This window comes from Passer montanus, unplaced genomic scaffold (assembly GCF_014805655.1).
Source record: "Passer montanus isolate IOZ18808 unplaced genomic scaffold, ASM1480565v1 scaffold41, whole genome shotgun sequence".
Lineage (NCBI taxonomy): Eukaryota > Metazoa > Chordata > Aves > Passeriformes > Passeridae > Passer > Passer montanus.
In genome coordinates, this window is record NW_024368930.1 from 5,253,417 (window position 1) to 5,280,460 (window position 27,044).

Consider the following 27,044-nt stretch of genomic DNA (forward strand, 5'->3'; position numbering starts at 1 on the left):
AAGGCAAAGTGACCCAGGTTAAGAACATCTCCTGCCCATGGAACCACTGCAAATATACTGATGATTTCTGAGAATCCAATTTCTTCTCCCCCCTGCCTCCTCTTACAGGTATCTCTTAAACAACCAAATAAACAGAATACATTCTATAGGGAATTCTACCTTCACTGACTTCAATGGAATTTTTCCTCTTTGATTCACACTTACGTATAATACTTTTTTTTCAGTCAGTCTGGGGGTTTAGTGCTATTAAAGATGGTGGTGGAGTCATTGAAAATGTGAAGGACAAAACTCAGAATCAATGGATTTTTTTTTCCCTTTGATTCACACTTAGGTATAAAACTACATTTTTTCAGTCAGTCTGGGGGTTTAGTGCTATTAAAGATGGTGGTGGAGTCATTGAAAATGTGAAGGACAAAACTCAGACTTTAGGCAACACCAGGCAAAGCTGCCCCTGATCCAGGGCTGCATCTGCCTGGTTAAAGGCAAAGTGACCCAGGTTAAGAACATCTCCTGCCAATGGAACCACTGCAAATATACTGATGATTTCTGAGAATCCAATTTCTTCTCCAGGTGATGGCCAGTGAGGAATTTGGCTCAACAGATAAAGCTCCAGGATGAGATGTACTGGTTTACCAAGCATTCCCTACTGTGAGCAATTATACACTTTGCACCCTGATGAAAGACAGAATTACACAGCTCTGTTTTGCTTCTGTAAATGAAATGAAAATTTAGAATGAAACCAGAAGTGTTTATAAAACAAAACAGGAGATGGGACAGGACTTATTTCCATGACCATTGAGGAAAAGATGTCCAGTGAGTAGAACTCTATGAACTCTTGTTTCAGTGACGCACTGACTCTAGAGACCTATTTCTACAAATTCAGACATTCCTTGACAAGTTACCTGGCTTAGACCTGGCTGCTTCAACTGATTTATCATCACTGCAAGCCAAATTTCAAGCGGACTTTTTTCCTTCCACAGCTTTCTGTGCTGTTTCCAGCATTGCCTGCCTGGCTGTGGCTGCAGTTTTACCCCTGCTTCGGATCCATCCCAGGAAACAACTTCAGGCATCACTCACACATTGCAGCCTAAGGGATGATGCTGCTGAAAGATGCTTGTGAATACCCTTACTAAAAACGAAATGCCAAAAAAAGGGGCCCTAAGAGGATCTCCCAGACCCCTGAGTGGTTCTGTGTGTGTTTGGAGGAGCACACGTGCTCCATGAAAATCTGCTGCCACCCTCTGCCACAGCGGCAGCTGAGTGTGGCTGTCGTTCTGATGCCAGCTAGGCAGGGTTGCTGCTTCCCTGCTTCCCTCCTGAAGATCCTTTCTGCTCATGCTGCCTCTTTGTTATTTTACAAACTAGTAGTTATGGTTTGAAAAAGAATGTTTTTTAATGCCCCCGAGAAGAAAGGGATGAGCTGAGCAATCCAATCAATGCTGAAACTGTCAAGGAGGGGAATTCCTTCTGGAGCTGTCCTGACCAGCTGGGTTAATGAGACTTTAGTTTGGCTGATATTTAGGCACCATCAGTAAAAACCACCTTCAGTAAAACATACTCTGATGCTGGCTTGGGCTGGCCAAGGATTCAGGAATTGATCCTTGTGCTCACCTTGAGCTTGTTCGTTATAAATCCACTGGTTATCTTTCTGCTCTCTCTAAGCCTGGGCTATGATGGATTTATTAAACTGAAAAATCAGTAAATGGCTTTTCCTTGTCCAATCCCCTCTGTGCTGGCATATTTTAAAGCACAACAGCAGCAGTAACAAACGCCTCTGTGCACACTCAGAGATAATTATTTGCACTGTTTTCATCTACTTTTCCAACGTTTGCCATCTGATGCCCACCTAACATGAAGCCTCGCTCCTCTGGGAGAACGAGCACAAATGATCACAAGGGAAAAATTCAGTTTGAGAACATATGTCTGAGCAGAGTGGATCCCCTGGCTGACAGCTGCTGCCCTCAGCCTTGCTGCTTCACCCTTATTTTTATTTAAATTCCCTATTTTGCACCTGTAAGAAGCTGTGCAGGGCAGATCTTGAGAGTGAATTTTCCATTCAATGTCCTTGTTTAATATAATCAAACACACCTTTAAGCAAAGGGAAAAGGTAATTAACTGGAAGAGGCAATGCTGCTCTAAAGGGCTTTGTGATAAGACTCTAACAACAAACAGCTTTATCTTCTAGCAGGGAGAAAACCATCCTCATATCAAAGTATCTTCACTAATTTATTAAAAGATATGCAAAATAAACAAGCTCCAAGTTTTGGACAATTCCCTGGGTAGTTCTGTTAAAGCAAAACTTCCCACAGATTTCACACTGGAAAAAAATGGATTTTGAAAGTACAGCTAAAGCTTGCAAATCACATCAGAACTGTTCTCTTCAGGAGGTCCTCCTAAATCACAAAGGGTATTTTATTCACAAATACTGGAATATGCCAAGGTAGCAAGGTTACTTATTTTGTAGGAGGATTTATGGAGCTGAGAGTAATTTGGTGCATGAAGAAGCTCCAGGAAAATGTACTTCTGCATGTACTTCTTACCTGTGTAGGAAAAATCCTGTTAGATTCTATATTTTAGAAGTTCTAGACCTCCCCAGCAAAGGTCAAGAGACTGGGTTTAATGCAAAATTAGGCAGACGATACTCCTTTACAAATGTTCATGAGGCACACCAAAAAATTACAGGATTTGGAATGAAATTTTTGCTTTGTTAAGGGCACTAGCACATGGTGTTCTAAAATAATGACAGAAATAGTTGTAGCCATATTGCTTATCCCAGAAATCCAACGCTTCTAGGGAGAATGCCAAATGCCAGGCGGATTTCTCAGTTGTTGCAAAGTCTTAGGAAATTACTGATCATCTTCTGGTGGGGGAAACACTGATCCAGCCAAGGGCTCAGCACCCTTAGGTGCTGAGCAACCAGACAGGTTTTTAAGGCTGAAAGCAGCCTAAAGAATAGGAAGAAAAAGGAAGGAATAAAATCATGCACATCTTACACAGCCCATATCTGCTTAAACCCAAAAGTAGAATTTAAAGTTGAACGAGAGAAATGTAATTTTTTCTGAAAAATCTGTTCGGTGACTGAAAAAACAAAACCAAACCAGTCAAATTTAATGAGGGAAAAATTAAACTCTGGTCAAGATCCAGGTGGAGGCTGTACATCACATTATTATAGGCTCCCATATGTTTCCTAGAGGCATTGAACATGACAAGGGAATTTAGACTCACAGAAATGTAATTATTTGTGATTGAAACAAAATAGCAGCCAGTTTATGCACACACTGCTCCTGTTGCCTTAATATTATTGTACTGAATTGAATTGTTTTCAGATGCTGTTGTATTTTCAGAGGTAGACATAGTTTTTTTCATATTCTGTTTCACATGTTACTTTTTTTAGCCATCAGAACTTAGTGACATAAAAATTGCTGTCTGAGTTGACACAGTTATTCCCTCTTGATGTCTTTAAGTAGGAGCATAATGTGACAGATGAGAGTGCTGAAACTCAGCAACTCACACAGGCTTAAAAATAAGTAATTCCTGCAAAACTTTGAAAACTGTTCTACCGGGGAACAATTTTTGTACTCTGAAATTTATTTGCTCTTCTTTCTCCCCTCATTTTTTAATGTCTAGAAACATGTATGAAAACAGGGATTTAGTTGTTCAGGAGCTCGTTTCCTCCTGCTGTGCAGCCATCACAGGAAATCACAAGCCTTTCTCTCAGCAGCAGCTGAAGACAAGGCAGCAGCACAGATCAAATAAACACTGAAAGATTAATCCGGGCTGAGATTTAGGGCTGGGTTTAACTGGAAGAACATGAGGACCTGTGTTTGAGATTGGCAAAGTCCTGTGGACAGGTAATTTTGGCTCAAAACGAGGAAGTTAGTGCGCAGCCTGGGCTGTGTGAAGGCAGGTCCAGCACAGGCAGGACACAGGTACAGCAGTGACAGCAGGCAGAAGGAATATTTCTGGGATTCCTCTAGTCTTGATGCAGAGAACTCATTCCTGCAAGATCTCTGGTCACTCTAGAGCTCTCAGAGAAAGCTGTTCCAGAGAACTTCAGCAACATCTAAGCCAGACTGGAGTCACAGAATCCTTTCCATTCCAAGAGGTCAGACTGAAACTCACTGGAAAAGAGGAATCTTACCCAGGCATCCATACCCAGGATTCACACAACCAAACTTCCCAAGGCTTCACACGTGAGGTTCTGGGTTTAACTTATTTCAAATGTTTATTTAATGTTAGATTACCTGCTTGAGGTATTAATTACATCAAGCCCAAAACAATGGTACGAGCCAGCTCTTTGTGTACGAACAGGTACAGAAAGTTCAATTTCAGAAAATTGCATCTTTCCCTTCCTGCTTTTTATTATTTGGATAATTTGCATTAAAATAATGTCTCTGCTTGTGAGTGTTTGCCCCCACTGCTTTATTATTCACTCAGAACACTCACTCCTTGCACATGACGTGATTGTTATTTACTGCTGAAATACTTTTAATGTCACTAAATGGATTAAATCTTCAAGTGAGGAGTGAGCAATTGGAAAGCCCTATCACCTAAGCAACAGCACTCCTATTTCATGCCTGTGTGTCTAATTATACCTAACAAGGCAAAAACCCCTTATCTCCAAAGGAGTAATACGCTCCCTTTCTTCCCAAACATTTTTATTTTTTTTTTACATCTTAAATGATGGGCAAAGCTGATAGGGTTGGCATTTTGTAACCAAGCCAAGCAGTTATTTGTTAAGCATCAGTGCCAGGTTGGTATCTGATATAAATTATCAATATTGATCAAAAACGATCGATTTTACATAAAACAATCCTGTTTTAACAAGGAGAAGTGGTCAGGGGGGTTGCAGTGCTTGGACATCCTTCCACCGTGGCAGCTCCTTGGGCCAGACAAGGACAGGCCATGAGGGTAAATACTGAGCTGGCCAAGAGTTCACAAACCAAGAGGGTAACTGAAATAAATGGGGCAGGAGATCTTTCTCCTTTTAAATGCCTTTATTAAAAAAAATCAGCTCAGGTAGGGAGAAATCGACGGGTCGCACCCATGCCTCCAGTGCTCCCAGGAGTGGCACGGAGGAGGAGGAGGAGGAGGAGGATGATGCAGCTGTGTCTGCTGGTCTGCAGGCAGAGCTGGGGATTCCGTCCCTACGGGAGAGTAGAAAATTCTGCTTTTTTGGTCTAACGTTTCAGGTCCTCTTTCTAGTTAAGACCTTTTATGTTAGGGTGAGAAGTAAAAGGATCTTAGCAGATACTGGATTAAGTTCCTCATCTTTAGACGTCATTAGGTCTCTTAATTCCATGTTGGCTCGTTGTTTTTAGGTTTGTTTTTTTTTTTTTTTTTTTTTTCCTGGAACGTTACAAAATCTGGTGAAATGCATTCTCATCTGCATACTGGCTCTGAGGTCACTCCGCCCCTGCTGCCTGCGGGGTCCGGTGTCACCCCTGGCAAGCATCAAGGGGGCCAATGGCTAATCACCAACCATTAACAGGTAATTGAAGAAGAACTCTTAACAATAGGTGGCTGCAACATGCAGTAACCTTCAATTTAACAGCAATTGGTTCAACTTTTTTAACTTTGCAACCTTAAAAATCTGGTAACTTTTTTATTCACAACAGTAAGCACTGGGGTGCGGAGGCTTCCTGGGCAGCAGGGCTGACCCCCAGTGCCGCCAGCCCAGTGCCAGGGGTCCCAAAATGCAGAGAAGAGCCCTGCGGAGCCCATGGCATGGCAGCGCTCTGCTGCCTCCGCGAGTGGCCGGAGAGACCCTGAACAGGACCGCGGTGCGCAGGGCTCTTCCCGAGCCCCGCAAGGCTCTTCCCGAGGCCCGCAAGCCTTCCCGCAGAGGCTCCCCAAGCTCTTCCCAGTGCTCCACATCGCCGTTCCCAGAAGTCCCCGAGCCTGCCCCCGGGCCGTGCCGCGGCCTCGCCCGTCCCTCAGGGCCGGCTGCCGGTGCTCAGCCCCCGCCTCCGGCGCTGCGAGCGCGGGCGGCCCCGTCCGGAGGAGCCCCCCCGAACCTGCGGGGCCCCGCCGAGGCTCCCCCGCCCCAGGCNCCCCTGCAGCCGGGCCGGGCCCGCGGGGCCGCGGCGGGGCCTGTGGGAGGGAGCGCGGGCCCGGCCGGGCCCCTGAGCCGCGGTGTGAGCGGCTGCCCTGCCCTCCACAGCATCACGGAGCGGGTCCCGGCCGAGGGAGGGTCACTGCAGAGCACATGGCGCGGGGTTGTCCCGGCCGTTCTGGAATATCTCCAGTGAGGGAGGCGCCGCATCTCTCTGGGCAGTGTTCTCCAGTGCTCGCAGTAAAGTTCTTCCTCGTGTTCAGGTGGAGCTTCCTGTGCATCAGTATTTGCCCATTGCTTTATGTCCTATTGCTCTTGGCACTCCCCTTTAGACATTCATAAACATTGTTTAGGTCCCCTCTTCGATATCTCATCTGGAGACTGGACAGGCCCAGCTCCCTCTGCTTTTCATTGTCAGAGGGATGCTCCAGTTCCTCCTCTGTTGCCCTCAGTGGACCCACACCTGGAGCTCTGTGTCTCTCTTGTACTCAGGAGCCCAGAACTGGACACAGCACTCCCTATACATCCCTCGGGATGTTTCTCACACAGCCCCTCTAAAAGCTCTGGCTGTGTTAGAATTACCCACAGGGGCACCCTCAGCTCTCTATAGAATAGCACTTGCAGCGTAGGGTGAAAGATCAGCCTGCCCAGCTGCCAGCTGTCTCTCCTGTAATGTATGGATTCCCTGTAAGAACGTGACTTTTTAAATTCATAAGTAAATAAATAAATGTATTTGTATCTCTAAGTATCATAAATAAAACTGTTGGCAGTGTTAATTGGACTGGGTTCTTCCCCCAGGTGTGAATCGCCATTTCCACATGATTTGTATCCGGGATAAATTCAGCCAGAATATCGGACGGCAGATCTCATCCAAAGTGATCTGGGACCACCTCAGCACCATGTATGATATGCAGGCTCTTGTGAGTATAAAGGCTTGACGCTGCCACATGGTTTCATGGAGTTTTTCCAGGCCAAAATCACTGGGCGTGTTGTGCTTTTCATGGTACTTAGAATTAGGTGTCATTCCAGTGAGTTGATGGGGTTTTCCCTGAATAAAATTAATGTAGGTAGGAGACCATAAAACCTTGAGTGGTTTTTGGGTTGGGTTTTTTTTTTTTTTGATAGTGTTCTGACTTTGTTAAAGTTGCCTAATGACTGATCCAGAAAATGTTTATATACATATATGTGTCAAATGAGAAAGTCACCATTGTTTACATAAGAATTTGCTATGTTTGGGTTCCAAAAATGATCTCAAATGATCATGAATTGTGATCTCAGATATCCTGACCTCAGTAATCAGTTTGATAGCAGAAGCCTCCTGATTCTCTAACTTCTGAGGTGTCTTGTTAAAAATTATTTAGCTCCTAATTGCATGTAAAATAGAATTTGAGATTGCATGTCAAAATTCAAATTAAAGTCTTTACAAGTCACTCACAGAGATCCTTCTTTTCTTTCTAAGCATGAATCTGAGATTCTTCCATTCCCTAATATAGAGAAGAATTTTGCTCTTCCTGATGAAATGATTCAAGAAGTCAGAGAAGGTGAGATGTGATTGCAGTCTCTGATTGTTGGTTGCTTTAATTAATCTCATCTCAGAATCTTTAACAAAACTCCCCCCAGAAAGCATGTATTGTCAAATCTAATAGAAATGTGCAGGAGTTTGACAGAAATCTCAGGTTGAGCAGTGAGAGCTGGAATTTGAAATTTAGCTGATGTGTGTTGTCCAAAGTAGGAACTAGAAAATTCAAGCACCTGCCAAAGGACTTCTTGGGATATTTTAAACTTCAGTGGAATGCTTCTCAATTACTAGAATTATTTTACACTAAAAATTCAGTGTGAAATCTTAGTATAAATAAGACATTGCAATATGTTTTGCCTGTTCAGCATTTCACTTTCTCATGTTAATAATAATTTATTGGCATTGAATTACTGCTGAATGTTGCATGGAATATTTTCAAACATGCAAATGTGCAGAGGCTACTAATCCATAAAAAATCCATGTGGTTCTTTAAAACCATCTAACCATTGCCAATGATGCTTTCTGTAGGAAAAGTAATGATGGAAGAAGAAGTGAAAGAGGAAATTTTAAAAGAAGAGATGGAAACACATGCAGGTCCTGAAGAAGGTAATTTTGTAACTCTCTACTGTGTAATACGAGATTAAAAACCAACTGTAATTGAGAAATTAATGTTAAATTGTAAATCCAAATGCAGTGTACTTTGTGATTTGTACTCAGACTTAGCCTGTGCTCGTGCTAAGAATTTGAATAATTTAAGAATGCACAGAGTAAGCAGCTGCTTATTAAAAAGATTTCTTCTTTGCTCCTAATTCATCTGTACAAAGTTGTATAGCTTTGGAGATTTTTTGGCTTTAATATGTACTTGACAAACCCCTGGGATTCTGAAGGAATCTGAGGATCTCTGGAAGAAAGCTGGGTCTGATTTTTTTGAACTGGAATGCTCTGTGTTGGGAACTTTGTAGCCATGGGGGAAATAGGGCCTGTAAATCAAAAGGGATTGTAAAATTGCGTGCTGAAATGGGAAGGGGGGCAGAGTGCTTATTTTATTTTATTCTCATTATCTTGCTGCTTTTAAATAAAAGGCTTGTTTTCCTAACACTTTGCTGTAGAACAAGTCAAATGTGAACAGTAGAGATCCTGCTATTTATCTTAATAGACCAAGCCAACTGCTGACTATATAATTTCATCATATTTATATCACTGAATAAGTGGTGTTTAAAGACTGTAATAAAAGTTCTAAAATGTATTTTAAAATATATTAAATTTTTGGGTGTTCAGTTTTAAAATTATCTATGGTACCAAATGTAATGACTGCTGCTGACTATAAATTCCATAGATCGGTCCTATGTTTCTGTAAGTGTTCCTTTTAATTATTTTAATACTAAGCGCTGTTTAATTCCACTTAATGAGTTTGATTTTTAGCCTGTCAAAATATATGCCTGTCTTTAAAGCAAATAATAAAAGCAAGATGTGCCTTTCTCAGAGATTTTTCCTTAAGACTTAAATGATGGACAAATATGCTGAGAGTCGATTGTTTTGAGAAGTTTTATGGAATATAAAGAAGTTTGATATCACTCTTGTTTGCCTATGTGTATGACTCTGATCTGGAATCATTACTTTGGTCCTGTTTCAGTTTTTGCACCCTCTGGAAGTTTAGGAAAAACAACAGAAAAGCCAAGCAGCAAAGAGAAAGAGAAAACTTCATCAGATCCTGGATCCAAGGAAGGGTCTGATAAGAGGAAGCGCAACAGGGTCACCGAGAAGGTTCTAAATGCCAACAGCAACCCCTCGAGCCCCAGCGCCGCCAAACGCCGCAGGACGTAGAGCTGAGGAGCAGTGAAAAACTCTGGGATGGGAGGAGGGAGCAGGAAAAACAAGGAGCAGCACATGAACTTGCAGAGGAAGTAGAAGAGCCAGTATTTGAGGAATCCGCGCACTGGCTTTGTCTCTCCTGGGGGTTTGAGGAGCCACCTTCCCGGGGTGTGGGACAAAGCTGGCAGTGGGGAGGGTGGGTGTGACAGTGCCAGGGCTGCATTTCAAACCAGCAACACTCTGTGTCAGCACAGCTCGTGGAAAGAGTGCCCCATGGGGCACATGGACCCCCAAAAGCAGAAGGTGATTTCTGTGAATGTGGGACTGCTTTTTCTGCCGTTGCTGTCTGTGACTTTACAGACCATCTGTGGGTAATGTTTGGCCATTTCCCTTCCATTTGTATCAAATGTCTCAATTTGTTGGTTCAGTAAAACTAAAATTATTTTAAATGCAGATGACCACTGCATTTGAAGTGTTCTGTTGCTCTCTTTGCTGGAGGAACCTCATTTCACCCTTTTTGATGTAACATTTTTCAACCGTAAGCAAAGCTAAAATTATAACACCCCTAGCCCAAATAATTAATAAGTGTCCTAAATAAAATATCTGGTGATGACACATGGTTTTATAAGGGATCAGCCGAGCTGTGCCTGAACATGGAGGTGTTGCTTCATCCATTTGTAATACAGTAGTGTATGACAGTGGGGTTTGTACTTAATTATTTATTTTTTTAAAGCAGTTTTAGTAGATGTGAATGGAATTGGTTTTCCAAAATGTTCATTTTGTTCTACAACTGAAGAATCTTGCTGACATTGTAATGCTTATCTTTTATATGCTAGAACTTTGAGATTTGATGAAGTTACTATTTTTGTGTTGTCAAAAGAGTGATTGCAGTCAACGCACACCTGGTAAATGGTGAATGAAGCAGGCTGAAATGGTACTGAATTTGTTTCATTATATTAACTACCAGTTAATAAAAAGAAGAATTACTTCTTGATCTCTCAGTATTGCCTTCAAGGTGAGGCACTAGGAGTCTTCTCCTTTTTTTGTTTTATTCTAGGTACATAGCCAAGTTCTTGTCTGCCTAGTTTGCTTCTCTTGTTTTATACAAAGAATAAATTTGACTTGTTTTTATTTTACTAAATGGCAGTTGTTGTGTGACTTGATTAAAATCTGGCTCAACTTATTTTAGAAGTGATTTACCATTAAAGTGTTGATTACTGTGTCACGATCCACATAGATTTTGGCCATAAAGTGCAGATTTTGGAACTCAAGTCTCATGTTCCTGTGGGCAAACCCTTCTCATCCATGGCATTCGAAGCAGAAAGTTTTGCTCTACCAATGAAATGTTTATATAGGTTGAAGTAGAAATATATTGACAATGGTGAGTACTGGTGCAACCACTCAGCACCAGCCTCACAGCAAGGAAAGTCCACTTGGGGATTTCACGGTCGATCCAGCAACACTGATTTTTTAGGAATTGTTTCGATGCGAAGTTGAGTATGGGCAAATGTAAACACTTTGCTTGTTGCCCCCATTCGCTTTCAGAGTGCTCTTTGGGAATGCCTGTTACTGTCCCAGCCTGGCATTCCCGTTCTTTGATCCCCGTTCCTGTCCCAGCCTGGCATTCCCGTTCTTTGATCCCCGTTCCTGTCCCAGGCTGGCATTCCCGTTCTTTGATCCCCGTTCCCGTCCCAGGCTGGCATTCCCGTTCTTTGATCCCCGTTCCTCCCCGGGACCGCGGGCGGTGCCGGATCCCCCGGGCGCGGTGCGGGCGGGCGCAGAGCCCGCGCGGGCGGCGGCCAATGGGGCGCGGCGGCGCAGGAAGGGGGCGGGGCGTGCCCGCGCTTCCGTCCCCCCGGTCCCCCCCACACGTGCCCGGGCTTTGTGCGCGCGGGCGGGCGCTCCCGCCGCCACATCCCGGTCCCTTTCGCTTTCCTTTTCTCCTCGCCTTCCCATGGCGGCCTGGTTCACGCCTAGGGCGGAGGAGGACGAGGCGGAGGACGAGGCGGACCTCTGGAAGTACGACTCCACCTGGGAGGGGGAGGAGGAGGAGGAGGAGGAGGACGGCGAGGAGGAGGATGGCGGCGGCGGCGAGGCGGAGGATGGCGGGGAGCCTGCGGGGCAGGGCCGGGCGTGGGGCTGGCGGCTCAGCCAGGTGCGTGTGGGGGCACGGAGCGGAGCCTGCGGGGCGGGACGGCCTGAGGGGACCCCTGGCAGCCCTTCCAGCCCCTTGCCGGCCCTTCCTTCCCCGCTCCCCGGGCACAGCCGCGGCTCGCTCGGTGCCGGCGGGGGATCCGCGGCCCTGGGGGAATTTCTCCTCATCTTGAGGAAGCAAATCCCCCTGGAGGAGGGGGATTGCAGGGATGCTCTCACTTGCTGACTCCTCAAGACCCGTTACATAGCCGTGCGGTGGGCAGTGTAATTTTAATTTGGTTTTGAATTTGTTTTTCCCCACTATTCCCTGTGATGTGGGTACTTTATCCCATAAATAAATACAGGTGTGTGGCACCTGTTCGCCGCTGCTGATGGCCACTGGGTTTGACATTATGGCATCGATGTTGCTTTAAGTTTTTGGTTGGTGTCCTCAGCTTTGTATGGCGGCCTTGCCATGCCATCAATAAAAATCCATTACATAACATCTGCTCAGTTTTAAAAATGAGCTGTAACTCTGTTTTGAGCTGTAGACATGTTTTATTTCTCAGGGAGTGTGCAACTTTGACAACCAAAAAATTGTGTGCTTTAAAAACTACAGGTACGTGTGCAGTTTTGAGCAAGCTGCAAAACGCAAGCACTTGTGTCTGGTGCCTTAAAATAATATTTATTTGAAATAAAATGAATTTCTTAGACTTATCTGAGGTTTCTGTTATAGCATCAGTGGATATCGGTTTGACATTGGGCGTCAGTAATTTATTCTCCAGCTTTGCTTCGGTAGATAGAACTTTATCCTTTTCAGTACTTCCTATGCCAAGCAAAACACACTCCAGTGCTTTAACTCCTCCCCTTTCTGGGAAAGGGAAACCACTGCTTCACTTTGAGTTTCATTTCTGCACCTCATCCTTATCTTTAGAATACAAACAGGCAGATAAAGCTTTCTCATGAATATACTTTAAAAGAGCTTGATGTTAAACTCCCTTTTTTTCCTTAATGAGCATTAAAATAGAAATAACCACTTTTGAAGGAACAGTAAATTATCTGTGGAAGTAGATCTGGGAAAGGCCAAATGTATTTTGGGTGGAATAGCTATAATTCTGAAGAGAGGAGGCAAAGATTTCATTTGAAGTTTTTTGCACTGTTGGAGTGCACCTTATCAACTTTTCTTTTGTACGTGGCTGGACTTCACAAGCTTTAATAACTCCAGAACATTCCCATTATTCTCTTTGAATGTGTTTGTTCTTCAGGTTCTTTTTTTTTCCTTAGAGCAACTCTGGATGGTGCCAACTGTAAAAGCAAGGATCATTTTTTCACTCCAGTGAGTGGACTTCTCCAGCTTTGCCTTACAAAGGAGGAGGTTGTTGTCTCTGAGATAGCCCTGGAATATTATTCTGCATTTTTAAATAGGAGCTCTTCCTTCAGTGATGAATGTGTAGTCACCTCTCTGGCAGTGCCCAAAATATTGTAAGGGCACTGAGAGTGAATGCACAAAGAAGCAGTAAATCTTCTGCTAGCCATTTATGCCTTTGCAGCCTGTCAAAGGCATGGATCAATTTCCCAAACTTGTTCTTACTTCTGCTTATTTTACACTAATTCTCATTCTTCTCCCCTCAGCCTGGATGGTTTTCTTTTTGCCTGAAGCAGATAATGTCTTTCTTTGGTATTGAGGTTAGAGTTTTTTATTGTTATTTTCACTATGCGCTTTCAAAACAAACTTAAAATTCTGCTTCTGGCTTTGCATTTCACTTGTGTCTCTCTGAGTGTTCACAGCCTGAAGTTCCTCAGGTGTATCTTTCCAGCTCTTACATTTCAGTGCCTTCAGCTTCTATGGGTGAGCTTTGAAAACTTTGGGGGTTGTGTTCGTTTTAAGAAGTTCCCTCTCAGACTGCTGTACCACCTGGAGTTCATGATCAGCTGTTTTAATAACAAACCCCATGGTCCTAAATCTGCATCAACAAAAGGTTTCAATCATTCTTCTGGGCTCTTACCTTTCTTGTTCCTGTGCTTTGTTCACAATTCACATCCTCTTTTGTTCCAGCTGGTTTCTCAGCCAGATCCTCTTTCTGTCCCACTCCTGGTTATGTTCTCAGCTTCCCTTGCCTTTCCCACAGCAATGCACCTTCTGCCTGGTGTGATGCAGGTTTGGAGCATGAAACCCACTCAGTTTTACTGTGAGACAAAAAGGTGTTGGATTTCTACAGAGAGGTTTCAGCCTTGCTGTTTAATTTGTGTTTCTTACCTGGAAAGGAAAACCTAAAGTTGAAAGTTTGTAGAGACCCAGGAACAACACCTGCTTGGAGGAGCAAAGCTGAGTTTTGCTCTCTTTGCTTCCCCATCTTGTTCTCTGGATTGCTGTGCTCCAGGCTGCCTTTTCCCTGGATCTGGCTTCTTTCTGGACAAGACTTTTACAGCCTCTTACACCATGGCATTGCATCTGTCTCTGTTTCTGCAATGACTCTTCAGCAAACCATTTATCTTTCTAAGTGGGACCCAGTCTGCTGTTCTCCTCTCCCACCTGACTGTGTTCAAGGATGTTACTTTAGAACCTTAAATGTATAGAATTTCTGGGATTATTTGGTAATTGGGAACAAAATTGTCATTAATGCCACATGGCTGTCATCAGGGCAGCTGAATGGGTGGCTTTGTTACAGCAAGGTGTTAAAAAGGGAGACCCATTCCTGCCTTAATGATTAATGAACCAGTGACCAGTGTTTGTTAGAAAGTGGTTTTATTTTTCTCTGTTGTGTGATGTTAAATACCAAATGATGTTATGAAGTAACTTGGGGGAGGTTTTGCTGCTTCTTTCTTCTAAATTTCATTTAATGCTTGTTTTGCAAGACTCTGCACATCTTACCCCCATTTCCCAACTTCCCTGTTCTCTGTGAGCTGGCATTGAACCCTCTGGCTGTGCTGTGCTTTGGGTGCCCTCTGTTCCTGAGCAGCCTTGTTCCTTTTGGTGGTTCTCAGTTCACAGAACGCTGTAAAATCCTGTCATGGTTTGGGATAAGATGGTTCAGCACTCAGCAAGATTAAACCTATCTGTGTTGCTTGTGAAATGTAACAAAATCCCTTATCACTGAGGTAATCAAATGTATAAATAAATATATATATTTCAGTTAAAATGCACTTTAAACTAAGGCATACTTGCAACTTCTATTTCCATGAAGTAGTCCAGAGGGGGAAATAAAGCTGTTCTTTGAGTTCTGTCTAAATGTCACACTTGGAATGAATCTGGCACATCTGTGATGAGAACCTGGTGCCTATTCATGTGACACCACAGGTTTTTCTCTGTAGCAATTTGAATTATGCATAAAATACAGTAAATTCAGCTGTAACTAGGTAAATCTGTCACTTGGCAACTAATAGGGATCCTGTGAGTCACTGCTGTGGGTATTCTAGTTTTGCATCTATTTTTTTTTGTTTTCTTAGTGAAGTTTGGTTTCAAAATGTTCCAACTAAATGCTTTTTATTTGCAGGATCAAAGCTCAAATTCCTCACTGCTGTCTTGGAGGGGTTTTCAGGTAGGCTTGACATAAAATTTGGTTACGTGGAAAGATGGTTAATAATGAAGAGTATGATTGGAAGAGAAGTCCAAAAAATAAATATCTAATGTGACCATGTGGCTCTGGTGCTGTCCACTGTCTAAAGCAGCAAGCCTGATCTTGAGCATAAAGCAAAGATGAAGAAAACTTATTTAGCAAGGTCTGCAGGGAATGAGAATCTTGAATTCAAGGTATATTTCTGCATCCTAAATTCTACCATTTTAAGGTCTAGCCTCTGTCTTCACTAGGGTTTTTAGCAGCTCAGAGACATATCTTGATTTAAAACCTTTGAGTTAGGGAAGAACAATCACATTTTCATATTTGGGATCTCCAGCTTGGTCTGATCTTTTCCATTGGCAAACCCAAGTGGGATAAAACATATAGATAAAACATAAAAACCTTGATTAATAAGATGAGAAGGGAAAAGTAGTATTTTGGTGACAGGAGATGGTGTTATCTTCTCTTGGCTTAAATTTGTCTTCAGGAATGCAGAGACATAACTACAGCACCAGTCTGGGTGGTTTTGGGGGTGCTGGGAGTGCAGAGGACATGCAGGGAGCCTGTGTGAGGTGCTGAATTCAGTCAGGGCATTATATTATGTTATTTTATTTTGCAGAAGGTGATTTGATTCTGAATCTCTGCTCTGTCTCTTCTCTCCAGTGCAGCGGGAGGCGCAACTGGACTGCGGCGAGAGACCTGCAGAGATACAGGAACCATTACCCAGTACGTGCTCCTGGGCTGCTCCTCACCCCTTCTGCCTGCAGGAGCTCTTCCTGGATTTGGCAGCACCTTTTTGCCTTTGCTTGACAGGCTCAGCACCTTCCAGGCATTCATTTGTGAGGGGGAAGGGATGATGTGCATGTGGGTGCATCAGAAACAAGCTGCTACTTTCCAAAGCACATTTTGAGAATTTAGCTTGAAATGTGTAGGGAATGTGAGGGAAAACAAGGAGAGTTATTGCCTTTTAAAGGGTTGCTGCTTATTCACTACTTTTTCTCATCTCCAGGATTTGAAAGAACCAGAGAATGAGGAGGATGAAGAGATGTGGAACTTAAGCTTTTACAAAAATGAGATTGCTTTTGTGCCCCACGGTGAGTGCCTTGTGTGGTGGCTGCTTTATGCCACCTACTGCAGCTGGTTGATGCAAAGAGTAGTTTCATCCATGTGAGACAATAAGAAACCAAACCAAACAACCCACCAAAACCACCACCCAAACCAATAAAAACTCATCAAGAACTTCAATTTTTAAATATTCCTGCTGTATTTTCCTTAATATTCTGGTGGTAGGAAATGAAAGTATTTTTCTTGTTGGGGAAGCTGATGCCTGTGTGTAAATATCTGGGTTAGGATAGTGAGCTGTGTGGAGTGACTGACTGGCTAACTTTAATTTTAATTTGGTGTCACTTCTTGCCTGACCTTTTCCTTTTCCTTGCAGGTGTGAATATTGAAACTCTGCTCTCATCCTGGGGAGACAAGTATGAAACACTGGAAGAAAACCATTCCTACATACAGTGGTAAGTTGTGTGCATGAGCACAGTGCCTCTCCAGTTGGGTCTCTTTTAAGTGTCAGGTGGATCTGTGTTCCTGATTCCAGCTTCACACAAGGCCCAGAATTACTTTAGTTAATTGAGTTGCACTCCTGAGGAAGCAAAGCACTAGAGCTCCTGAAAGCACAGGTTTCTAGTGCAGCTGTGGCAGTAGATCTCAGTCATTTGTGGTCTTGTGGCACAAAGTTAAGGCAAGGAGAGAGATCCACATAAACAAAGTTTTTTGTTATTGCTGTAGACAATACTTTTGTGGGAGGGGTTTACTAGAAAACCACTTCAGTGTCCATAAGGATGGGAGTTCTCCAAGAGCTGTCTGTGATACCACAAATTTTGAAATCTCTTTTGGTTTTAACAAGTTGGGTACCGTGGGTGGGATGTCATCTTTGCTCATCTGACCTGAAAATTCCTTTCTCTTCAGGCTGTTCCCTTTACGTGAACATGGGATGAACTGGCGTGCCCGGCCACTCACCTGTCAGGAAATCCAGGTATTTATTTTAAGCTTTTGTCTCTTTTTTCTTTGAGATCTGAAGAGTGTTAGGATCCCCCAATGTTTTTTTCCATTGTTTCCTTGGATTTTTAGCGTGCACAGAGCTCACAGTGAAGCATTTGCCTGACTTGTGTCAGCAATGAAATGCTTAGTGATACAATCAACCCTTGTTTAGAATTCAGGTGCCATTTAATCTGGTGCAGGTAATTAGGGAGTTACATTTTTTTTTTTTTCTAATTGCTGTATCTTGTTTTCAGGCCTTCAGGAAGTCCAAGGAAGTCATGGACAGGTTTTTACGTGCTTACAAGCTCATGCTGGGATTTTATGGAATCAACCTGGTCAATGAAGAAACTGGAGAACTTGAGAGAGCAGAGAATTGGCGTGAACGATTTGAAAACTTGAACAGGTGATTGTGTTGATGCTGTTGAGCCTTTACTGCAGCCAGGCACTTTGAAGGGGAAAAAAAGTCTAAGCCTAGGAAATCCCCAGCCATTGAGGAATGGAGAGTTTTGTTGATAAATGTTATCTAGTGAAAGTATTTTTAACTTTTATTCTGTTAGGCTACAAAATAGAAGTCTTTCCATATGGTTCCCTGATTGTTTGTGAAGCACCCTTAATGTGTGTCAAATGCTTTGAGTGCTTGTGTGGAAAGTGCTCTGCAAATGGGATGGTTTTATATTATTGCAGGTTTTGTGGAGTAAGTAACTACCCTTCCTGGTGATACTAACCTCTTGAAAGGAGTGAGCATGATCACAAAAGAAAAAACAACTTGAGTTCTGTCAAGTATTAAAATAAAAAAGGAAAAATCAGCTGTGTCTAGCTAAAGTCCTGAGGTTTTGGCAGCATCCTTTCATGCCTGTATTCTCAGCACTACAGGCTTACCCTGCAGGGCCTCTGTCAGGGCAGGACTTGTGTATCTGCCCCAACTTGGTGGTTCTTACCTACTGGTGGCTGATTCAGAAAGCCAAAACCTTTCCAAGCAGCTGAGATGATGAATCCCATCAGCCCAGGGAGGGTTAGGAAGGAGCTGCTGAAGGCAGACAGCAGCAGTGAGTGCCTTAAAATAAGCCCACCTGTGCTCCCATTTTCATTGTCAAATAGTCTTTAATGGCTCACAGTCAGTAAATGATAAAACATTTTGTAGATGCCCCAGAGGTTCACAGTGACTTGTAAGACTTCCCCTTGACAGCTTTGCTTATCTGTGTCCTTCAGGTTCAGCCACAACAATTTGAGGATTACTCGCATCCTGAAGTGCCTGGGGGAGATGGGATACGAAGACTATCAAGTGCACTTGGTGAAGTTTTTCCTCACAGAAACTCTTGTTGAGGAGACATTACCAAATGTCAAGAGAAGTGCCTTGGATTACTTCCTGTTCACTGTCAGAAGCAAAGAAAAGAGGAGGGAACTCATCCACTATGCTTGGCAGCACTTCAAACCTCAGAGCAGCTTTGTGTGGGGGCCTCGTGACAAACTGCAGAAGTACAGACCCCGCTCTGCCAAGCCACAGCTGCACCAAAGGCCTGAGGATAAACAGGACACTCTGTGTCAGAAATGTGATCCTGTGGAGAAGGGTCAGAACCAGTCCTCAGAGGTGGAACAGAAAGCTGGAGATGCTGCAGAGTTGCAGCCTGAACTGAGTGATGAACATGTAAAGGAGAAGATAAGCAAATGTGTTTTGAAGGTAGGAGATGATGAAGAGGAGAAGGAAGCTTCACTTGCCCTGCTGGAGGAAAAACTTTTAAAAAGTGAAGCTGAAGAAGGGCAGGGTACTGCAGAGAATGACAGCACAAAGGAGAGCAAGAAGAGAAAACTGAATGCAAGTTTGGCAGATGCTAAAGGGGATGGATCATTGAAAAACTCTGCTGATATTGAAAACATTTCCCATAATCTGGGAGAGTGTGCAATTGCTGCAGAGATCCCCTCCTCAGACCCAGTGTCCCAGGCAGAAGAGAACCAGGAGGCTCTGAAGGAAGATGATTCAGGCACCAAAGAGCCGGCGGCGCCGGAGGCCGCGGATGCGGCCGTGAAACGCAGGAAGGTTGATAAAAAACCATCCAGAGGCAAACAAGTGAACTTGGCCATAAACCTGAGCATGGGGCCCTCAGCCTCTGGTGCCAAGGCAAATCCATCTGCTGCCAACGGTGAGGCTGGAAAGGAGAGTGTCAGTGGGGAAAATGCAGCTGTGGCCGTGCCAAGTGAGAAGGGAGGTGGTGATGCAGGTGGTGGGGCTGTGAGACCCCCAGCTGCCTCCAGGCCCCCCAGGACTGGCTGCATTGCTCCAATCAAGGATGGCTGGAAGTCCAGTGGAGATCAAGACTCAGCAGGGGGTGATCAGCACCACTGCAACAGCAAACTCCTGGGGAGTAAAAGTGAACTAGACAGGGTAGGACAGCAGGAAAAGGTGGAAGAGGCAGGTGAAAAAGGGCAAGATGGAGACACAGACAAGAAACAAGCTCCAGAGAGTCATGAGCAGAGCATAACACCCACTTGTCATGAACAAAGCAGTGCTGAGGTGCCACCAGAAAAAGGTGAAGGCTGTGAGAATGGAGCAGAGCCTGGAGAAGAGCAGGGAGCAGCAGAGTGAGAGCAACACAGCAAGCACCTGAGCCAACAGAGATGACACTGCCCTGTCTGCTGGGAGCCAGCTTTGGTGGCTTGGAGAACTCAGTAAACTTCCTTTGGGATGATCCAGCTGGCCCCTGTCTCACTTTCACTCTTCCATGATTTTTTAATCATCTCTAGTAAATTCACTGAGCTCCAGCTCTTGATTACCCTAAAGAGGAAAACTTTATTAAATAGTCATCTTCACGGACAGGCTGTGTCCTGTTGCTGGGTTTTATCTGATGTTCAGGGCTATCTTGGAGCAACGGGGATTTCTGCACTTTGCTTTGATTATGGTTATGTCCCTACTGAAAGAGAAGATGAAAACTGATCTGTCTCCTTGTTTGAATTACCTAAGTATTTATTAAAGACACGATTTTTAATGTCAGACAGCATGACCTAATCTGCCAGGCCTTCCTACTGCTATGTAACTTCTGTTTGTTATTGTGAAGGGCTGTACCTTCCCAGGAGTTTTTTCCTGGTAAAAGTGCTGTTTCTCTAAAAGAGATGAGTATATGGATTTCACATGATGTCAGTGTAGTTGCCTCTCCTCCTATAAGGAAAGTAGGTTTGGCTTTAAACTGGGATAACTGTAGCCAAAGTGTGTCTCTGATCAGTATGAATCTTTGGGTAGAGATTCTGTTCTCTGAGGTGCAAAGTGCTGGGTAATTATTTCTCTTTATGCCCACAGAGATTGCTTTGTAGTTCTTGTCAGAGTTAAGACTACAAATTGCCTGCTGGTTTCTAAGAGAAAAAGCTCCAGGTTTTGCATAAAACTCTTTAGAGATGCTCTTCCCCATGTTTTCCAACCACTTCATAGTCTTCCACAGATTTTTTTCTCCATGACTGTTTCAGAGGTCCTCATTTCTCAGTTGCCAAAGCAGCACAGATATTTCCCAGTGCATTTTTTTCAGCCTTTGCTGGTAATTTGCAGTGGCCTGGGGGGCTCTTTCCTGCAGGCCCATGGCGTGAGGTTTGATGTGTCAGATCCAACCTGTTTCCTACTTAGGGCAGGGTTGCTTTGCCTTTAATGTCAGACAGCCAGGGCATGTTCCAGTGCAGCATGTCTGGAAACCACTGGGCTTTGTGGGGCAGTTAATTGAAACGTTAATTGGAGAGGCTATGCTTGTCTGCTTCGTTTATTTCCAGCCCTGAAGAATTTACTTTCAGACCTTGCCAGCTCTTTGCCTGCCTCTGTTCCTGACCTCCCTGTCAGCTGTTCTGCCACACTACACAATATTCCACCAGGTCTGAAGGAGCATTAAAACAGTTTAGCACCTTCACTCCTAAAGATTTACAACAGAGGATCTGTGCCATGAAGCAGAAGAAATTGTTTCCAGCAGCCTGAAGGTCTGGACTTGCTGTTTGCTCAGGTTGTTTGGGTTGGTTTGGAGGTTCTTTGGTGCTGTTTGGTTTGTGTAGGAGATGGCCAGGGAGCAGATGCAGCAGCTTGTGCAGTGTCACTGTTTTTCCTCTCTGCTACAGCTCTTAAGAAGCTTTATCTTTCAAGGAACTGGAGGGGTGATTTGCCTTCCCAGACTGTAGGTTCTGATCCAGCGTGCCACATGTGTGTGGGAATAAAAGTCTGCAAGCTAACATCTGATGTTCCTGGTCACACACGTACTGAAAAAAGGCTTTAATGTTTTTAAAATACTTCTTAAGAACAGATGGAGGTAAATAGCCAATAAGAATACACTTAATTACAGATAGAAATACTTGAAGATGTTGAGTGAGAATTCTTTCCTAACAGATTCCTAAGAGTTGTTAATTGTGGCTTTTGTACAGATTTATAGTAATTTTCTTATTTAATGAAATTTTCATTGTGAATATGTGCTCAATTGGGGCATAGATCCTATATCTTTTATGGTTTTGTGTTTAATGGGATTTCACCCTGAGCCCCAGCCTGGAGTGAGTGCTCAAACCACCCCCTTCCCTCTCCTCCCAGGTTTCCTTTTGGCTGTGGTGTGTGTGGTGAGTTCACAAGGTGTTTGCCAGCACTCAGCTGTATCACAGAGTCTGTTATGTTCATTCCCCTATTAAAGCATGACTTCAATGCATATCTGTTTCTTTTATGTTTTTTCATCTTTGAGGGTAGGATGTGACCATGTATTTACCCACCCCCCTGGAGCCATGAGCTGTTGCTGGGATCCCCCAGCAAGAGGTGCTCAGCTGGGCTCACCATGGCACACAGCTGCTGTTTATTCCCTGTGGAGGTGATGCCCAGTCTTCCTCCACCTCTAAAACATGCCCAGTGAATGTTTTAGGGGAAAAGATCCCCCCCATGCTGTTTGTTTATTGATGTGCTTGGAAATCAGAATTGCAGAATGGTTTGGGTTGGAAGGGACCTCAAAGTTTATCTTGGGGCACCTCCCACTGGACCAGGTGCTCAAAGCCCCATCCAGGCTGGCTTTGAACGCTTCCAGGGGTGGGGTGTCTGCTGCTTTCAGAATGGTTTGCATTGTTTTTGCAGCTCTTCTCCCACAGGTGTTGTGATGCTCTGCAGAGCAAACCAGGACTCTGCTTGGAGCATCACCTGGGGCTCCTGCCCAGCCTGGCTGTGGGAGCTTCAGCTCAGGGTTTTTTTCCCCTCAGGACACAATAGCAGAGGTGTTTTTGTGCTAACATTTCCTCTAAGTCATTGTGTCCCCTCAGCTGTGCTGCCTGTGCCTGTGGGATGGAGGATTACTGGAAATCCTTCTGGTCTGTGGGATGGTCTTCAAGGTGAACACTCCCAGGGCCCTTCCTGAGCTGGTCAGGGGCAGGCTCCACCTGTGCAGCCCCCAGGCCCTGGCTGGCTCTGGACAAGGTGTGGATGAGAAATTTGGGTCTCCTTTGCCTTCCCTCCTGCCACCAGTTGGCCTCAGTGTGAGGAGGAGGTACAAGCTGTGCAAAGCTGCTCTCTCTCTTCGGGGTTTGGGCTGTCTAATAAAGGATTCCAGTTACTCTGAAGCCATCAGAAGGCTTGGAGACACACCTTGCCTTTCTGTCCCCAGCTGCCTGTTTCACAGAATCTTGTGACAACTTGGTAAATCTGAGTCCTTTATCCCTCTGCCAAAGCTCCAGGAATGCTGGCTGCTGGAGATCTGGTCAGACAAACACTGTGCTCCTGCAAGCCTCCTGTTGTAAAGATGCCAAGCTAAAATCAGGTAGTTCAGTTCCTAAGCTTTGCTTTTCCAGTTCTCGTGTTCCTACCCAGATGAGCTGTGTCATTTCAGCCCTGAGGCATCTGGCCACTGTTCCTCTCCACTTCCAAGCCCTTCTTTGAATGAAATCACCTTTAATCAATAAAGGGAATTGTGAAGCTCATTGCAGGAGATGCATCTTCATGAATCTATTGCCATATGGGATCACCAGACAGGGAATTCTCCTTCCTTCCTCACAGTATTTCAAATATTTCTTTGTGCCTTTGAGAATGCTCCTCCTTTTTCCTTCCTCCTTGTATCTGTCTGTGCTTGTCTGTTTTCTGACCAGCATTCATCACTTCTCAAGGAATCAGTGCTCTTCAGATCACTTTAAAAAAAACCCTTTAAACCAGACGTGAACAACCTCCAGAGCTAACAAAGCACCTCGCTAGGCAGTAAGTGCATTTCTCTGTGGTGATTATGTTACAGGTTTCTTAATGTCCCTGCTGCAGTTAGGTGGCCTCGGGCACTGAAAAACTCACCCTGTGTTCCTTTTTACCTCTCCAGCACAGAGGTGGTGATGGGCTTTGGGAAATATCCTGGGTGAGACCTAGGGAACAGCTTTGTGTTTGCAGCTGGAGTAACCCAGATTGGCTCCTGTGTCCCATCTCCCAGTGCAGCCCCTGCAGAGGCTCCTGGAGCAGGAGGCTGGGGCTGCCCAGCAGGGCATGAACGAGAGCTGCTCTGCTGCTCCCCCTCCTTCTCCCACCTCCTCTGCTCCAAGCTCGGCCCCTCTCCCTTGCTCCAGCTGGAGCCACAGGTTTATCTGGAGGCGAGGAGCCTCTGCTCTGTAAGCTGAGAGCCGCGAGGAGGAGGAGGGATCTGCTGGACCCTGGAGGAGAAAGGGTTTGGCTGCCTGGAGGAAAGGGAGAGAAGCAGAGCCTGGGCACCATGGCTGGAATCTCTGCTCTTGGGCTCCTCTCCCTGTGTCAGCTCTTGGCCACAGCATCAGCTCAGGTGAGAAACCTCATTTGTGTCTCGTGCTCCAGGGAAAACCTGTAAGGGTAAAAAAGTGTGTGTTGTACCTGTGGGGTGAAACGTGGCAATAGGCAGTGATTACTCTGAAGTTTATTACAAATGTGCACCTGGTTTGTACCTGTGTGGGTAGGTGTAAAAACTGCTGCTTTCTGTTTCTGTAGAAGTGGTGTTTTCCCATTCAGGACTGCAATTATGAGAGGGAAAGCCTTGGAAAGGGCAGATCTTTTGATGCAAGAGAAATAGTTTGCTTTTTCAATGAAGTAACAGATATCCAGCGAAACTGATCTGATCTGGGTCTTTATCTGAATCAGAATTTCTTACTCATTCCCTCAATCAATTTTCAAATTTTATACTTAACAGCATGTTTAACCCTTGCTCACTTGAGACATGAAGCTGTATTAAACTTCCCTGTCTGTGTTAATGTTATTGTCTGGGGAAGTGACTCCTCGGTGAGTTTTTCATTGTTAGTGAGGAATTTTTGCAGCCTGGCTTGGGAATTCAGAACTCTGCTGTGAGCAGAGCTGCTTCTACAATGAAACCTTTGTTCCCTGAAGGTACAGTCAGTTGCTCTCTGGAGCCCTCTCCACACAGAAGTCATTTATTGGACCTTTCTCTCCTTCCCCCCACCTCAGACCTTTCCAAAATCCCAGATTTTCAGGGGGCACTCTGCTCAGAAAGGAGACTGTCCCTTTCTCCTCCTGTCTTCACTGGTGCCTGCCTGGCTTTGCCATCACCCCATCAGACTGGGGCTATAAATTCATTATTTCTACCAACAACTCTGCACCTTTTTCCCTGGGCTTTGCATTTCCTCCTCTGCCCAACCCAAAACGTACCTGTAGTCAGAGCAATTTCTTACACAACAAAACCCCTTTTCTGCCCAGTGTCCAGCTTGCATTCCCAGTATGAGCCACCAGTAAAAGGAGCTGGGATGTGCTCAGTCAAAAGGGTTTTCCAAAGAGCCTTGCCCTGCTGTGGAGCAACTCTGAGCCCACCCAGGCTGGCAGGGGGTGCACATTTAGGGTTAAGCTGTAGGATTTTGCCAAAGATTTCTGATTAGCCCATGTCTTCCTTCTGATGGAAAAACAAGCTCTTGTCTCCCACTTTTCCCCAGTCCCTTCCAAGAATTGGACCACAAGGGCCTCCTGGACCAGCAGGACCCCCTGGACCATCTGGCAAGGACGGCATTGACGTGAGTGACACAGGGCAGGGCTGGGCCAGGGTGGGGCAGAGGAGCTGCTCCTGCTCTCCACATCTGCAGCCTCTGGGGAATGGACCTGGAAAATCACTGTCCTGTTCTGCAGGAGGCTGAACAGCCAGAGGAGCCGCTGATCTTTGCAGGATCAGTCCCCTGTCCCCAGTGGAGAGCTCGGGGATTTGTGACCTGCTTGCAAAGTAGAATATTTCTCTTTTTGTGCAGGGTTGAGTGCAGGGGTATGATGTGTGTGGGGTCAGCACACGTTCAGCAGTTCAAAGACAGATTTATGTGATGCTTCAGAGCATCTGCATTTCTAGAGAGGCTACAAGAGACTCAAATATGCAGCACTGGACACTGCTTTTGTCTTGTTAGTTTTATTCCAATATTGTCATCACGGTTATCCCTCACTTTGGCACAGGATGTGTCAGGATCTGGCTCTTGTGTTGCCAGACATGAGTTTGTAGTGGCCCAAAAGGCAAATACAATGAAGAGCCTTTGTTTCAGCAGGCAGCTCCTTACACCTCCTGCAGAGGGAGAAGGCTACATAACCCAGGACTTAATGGAGGAAAAGATCCTTTTCTGTTACTTTTAATTGATGTTTCCATGGAAATTAAAAATATTGCTTCTGTGCATGTGTTGGATAAGGACTGAATTGTGTCCTGTAGTTGGCAGTGGATAAAATGAGCATCAGCTGGATCTTCAGCAAGACCACATCAAATGCTAAATCTGGGTTCCTGCTGTGATTTCCAGTTTGAGCAGCTCTTGTCTCTCTGAGCTGCCTATGGAATAGTGCAGGGGGTTTTAGAGCTCCTCTGAAGTACATTTATTGGAATTGGGCCCTTAAGCAACCTTGAAAAAATCTATTCATTCCATGTAGATAATTTTCTTTTGAAAAGGAGGTTAAAAAAAAAAAAAAAAAAGGTATGAGTTCCCTGGTACATGGGGAACAAGGAGTGTTTGTGCCTGCAGTGGGGAGCTTTCCCTGCAGCTCCCTGAGCCAGGCTGGGCTGAAGAGAGAACCTCATTGATTCCCTGCTGCTCCCTCGAGTGTCCTTTTGGCTAAAGGAGTCTGTGTTCCTGGGCATCTCCCTCTGGTTTTGTGGTGTGAGATGTTCAGAGCTGACAACTGTTTTTTGTGGTGTTTTTGGTGGTGTCACAAAAGGCCTTGGGGGACACCCCAGAAGAGGGCAAAGGACACTGGTTCCAGTTTGCAGCAGGGCATTGCTGTGGCCAGCACACTTTGGGAAAGGCTGGCTGTGATCCACTGTGGAAGCAAAAAGAGGAGTTTGGGAAGGATAAAACCCTTCAGGACTTCAAGTGTCAACTTCTGCAGAGAGGAAATGGGAAAGAAACCCTGTAGTTGTTCAGTTCCTGCTTTCCACAGGATATTTAACTCCAGAACAGCACCAGCATGGCTTCTGATTGCTCCTGGAAACAGGAGCCCAGGGAGGTGTCAGTCATGTGGACCTACTCCCCTTTATCCACAACTAAAAGCTTTGGAAGGCTCCCCGTGGGAGAGGCTCAAATAACAACATCTAATTAATGTGAAGAACTTAGTCCTGATAAATCAAATGGCTGGGTGAAGTGTTTAAGGTGCAAAGTCCTGCAGTCCCAAATTCACCCTGGAGATTTGGCTGCACAGAAATAATCTCTAATTTGAACAGACTTGAGCCCACCCCTCCTGTGGACAGAGGGTGTCAGGAGCCCTGTTCAGGTGAGATGGTCTGGCTGTCCAGGGAAGGCTCCAGGGTGGTTCCTGCTCTTCAGCAGGACACTGAGTCCTTCCAGAACTTGCACAGGAGGAGATGTTGGGCAGTGCCTGGTGTTGAGCAGTCACACAGCCTCCCTGCTTACAAGCTGCCTTTTTTTTTGTCAGTACACTCCAAAAAATGATGGTAAATAAAATTCAGCACTGTTCTACATTTTCCTACTGCTGCATGTGGATCCTGAGTGGCAGTGTCAGTTATGCCACCGC

The 27,044-nt window shown here is 44.8% G+C and overlaps 3 protein-coding genes across 4 annotated transcripts in view; all 3 read left to right on the top strand.

Annotated features, from left to right (window-relative positions):
* Window positions 1-6,852: 6,852 nt before the first annotated feature.
* LOC120507123 (MRG domain binding protein) lies at window positions 6,853-10,526 on the top strand. The gene is made up of 4 exons (XM_039719415.1): window positions 6,853-6,975; window positions 7,515-7,596; window positions 8,103-8,180; window positions 9,208-10,526. Exons 1-4 carry the CDS (start codon window positions 6,874-6,876, stop codon window positions 9,396-9,398), a joined length of 453 nt encoding a protein of 150 aa, XP_039575349.1. The 5' UTR covers window positions 6,853-6,873; the 3' UTR covers window positions 9,399-10,526.
* A 703-nt stretch (window positions 10,527-11,229) lies between these two features.
* Window positions 11,230-21,765, top strand: OGFR (opioid growth factor receptor). Of its 2 annotated transcripts, XM_039719272.1 has the most exons (9): window positions 11,230-11,541; window positions 13,152-13,205; window positions 15,014-15,058; window positions 15,740-15,802; window positions 16,086-16,170; window positions 16,515-16,593; window positions 17,045-17,111; window positions 17,371-17,519; window positions 18,326-21,765. In XM_039719272.1, exons 1-9 carry the CDS (start codon window positions 11,341-11,343, stop codon window positions 19,695-19,697), a joined length of 2,115 nt encoding a protein of 704 aa, XP_039575206.1. In that variant the 5' UTR covers window positions 11,230-11,340; the 3' UTR covers window positions 19,698-21,765. The 2 variants fall into 2 exon arrangements, with proteins under 2 accessions (XP_039575206.1, XP_039575207.1); XM_039719273.1 differs by lacking the exon at window positions 13,152-13,205 and having other exon boundaries at window positions 11,231-11,541.
* A 1,799-nt stretch (window positions 21,766-23,564) lies between these two features.
* COL9A3 (collagen type IX alpha 3 chain) overlaps window positions 23,565-27,044 on the top strand; it is a 32,790-nt gene continuing 29,310 nt past the window's right edge. Inside the window, 3 exon segments of the mRNA XM_039719235.1 lie at window positions 23,565-23,612; window positions 23,614-23,853; window positions 24,986-25,063. Coding sequence (XP_039575169.1) covers window positions 23,565-23,612; window positions 23,614-23,853; window positions 24,986-25,063 — 366 coding nt within the window.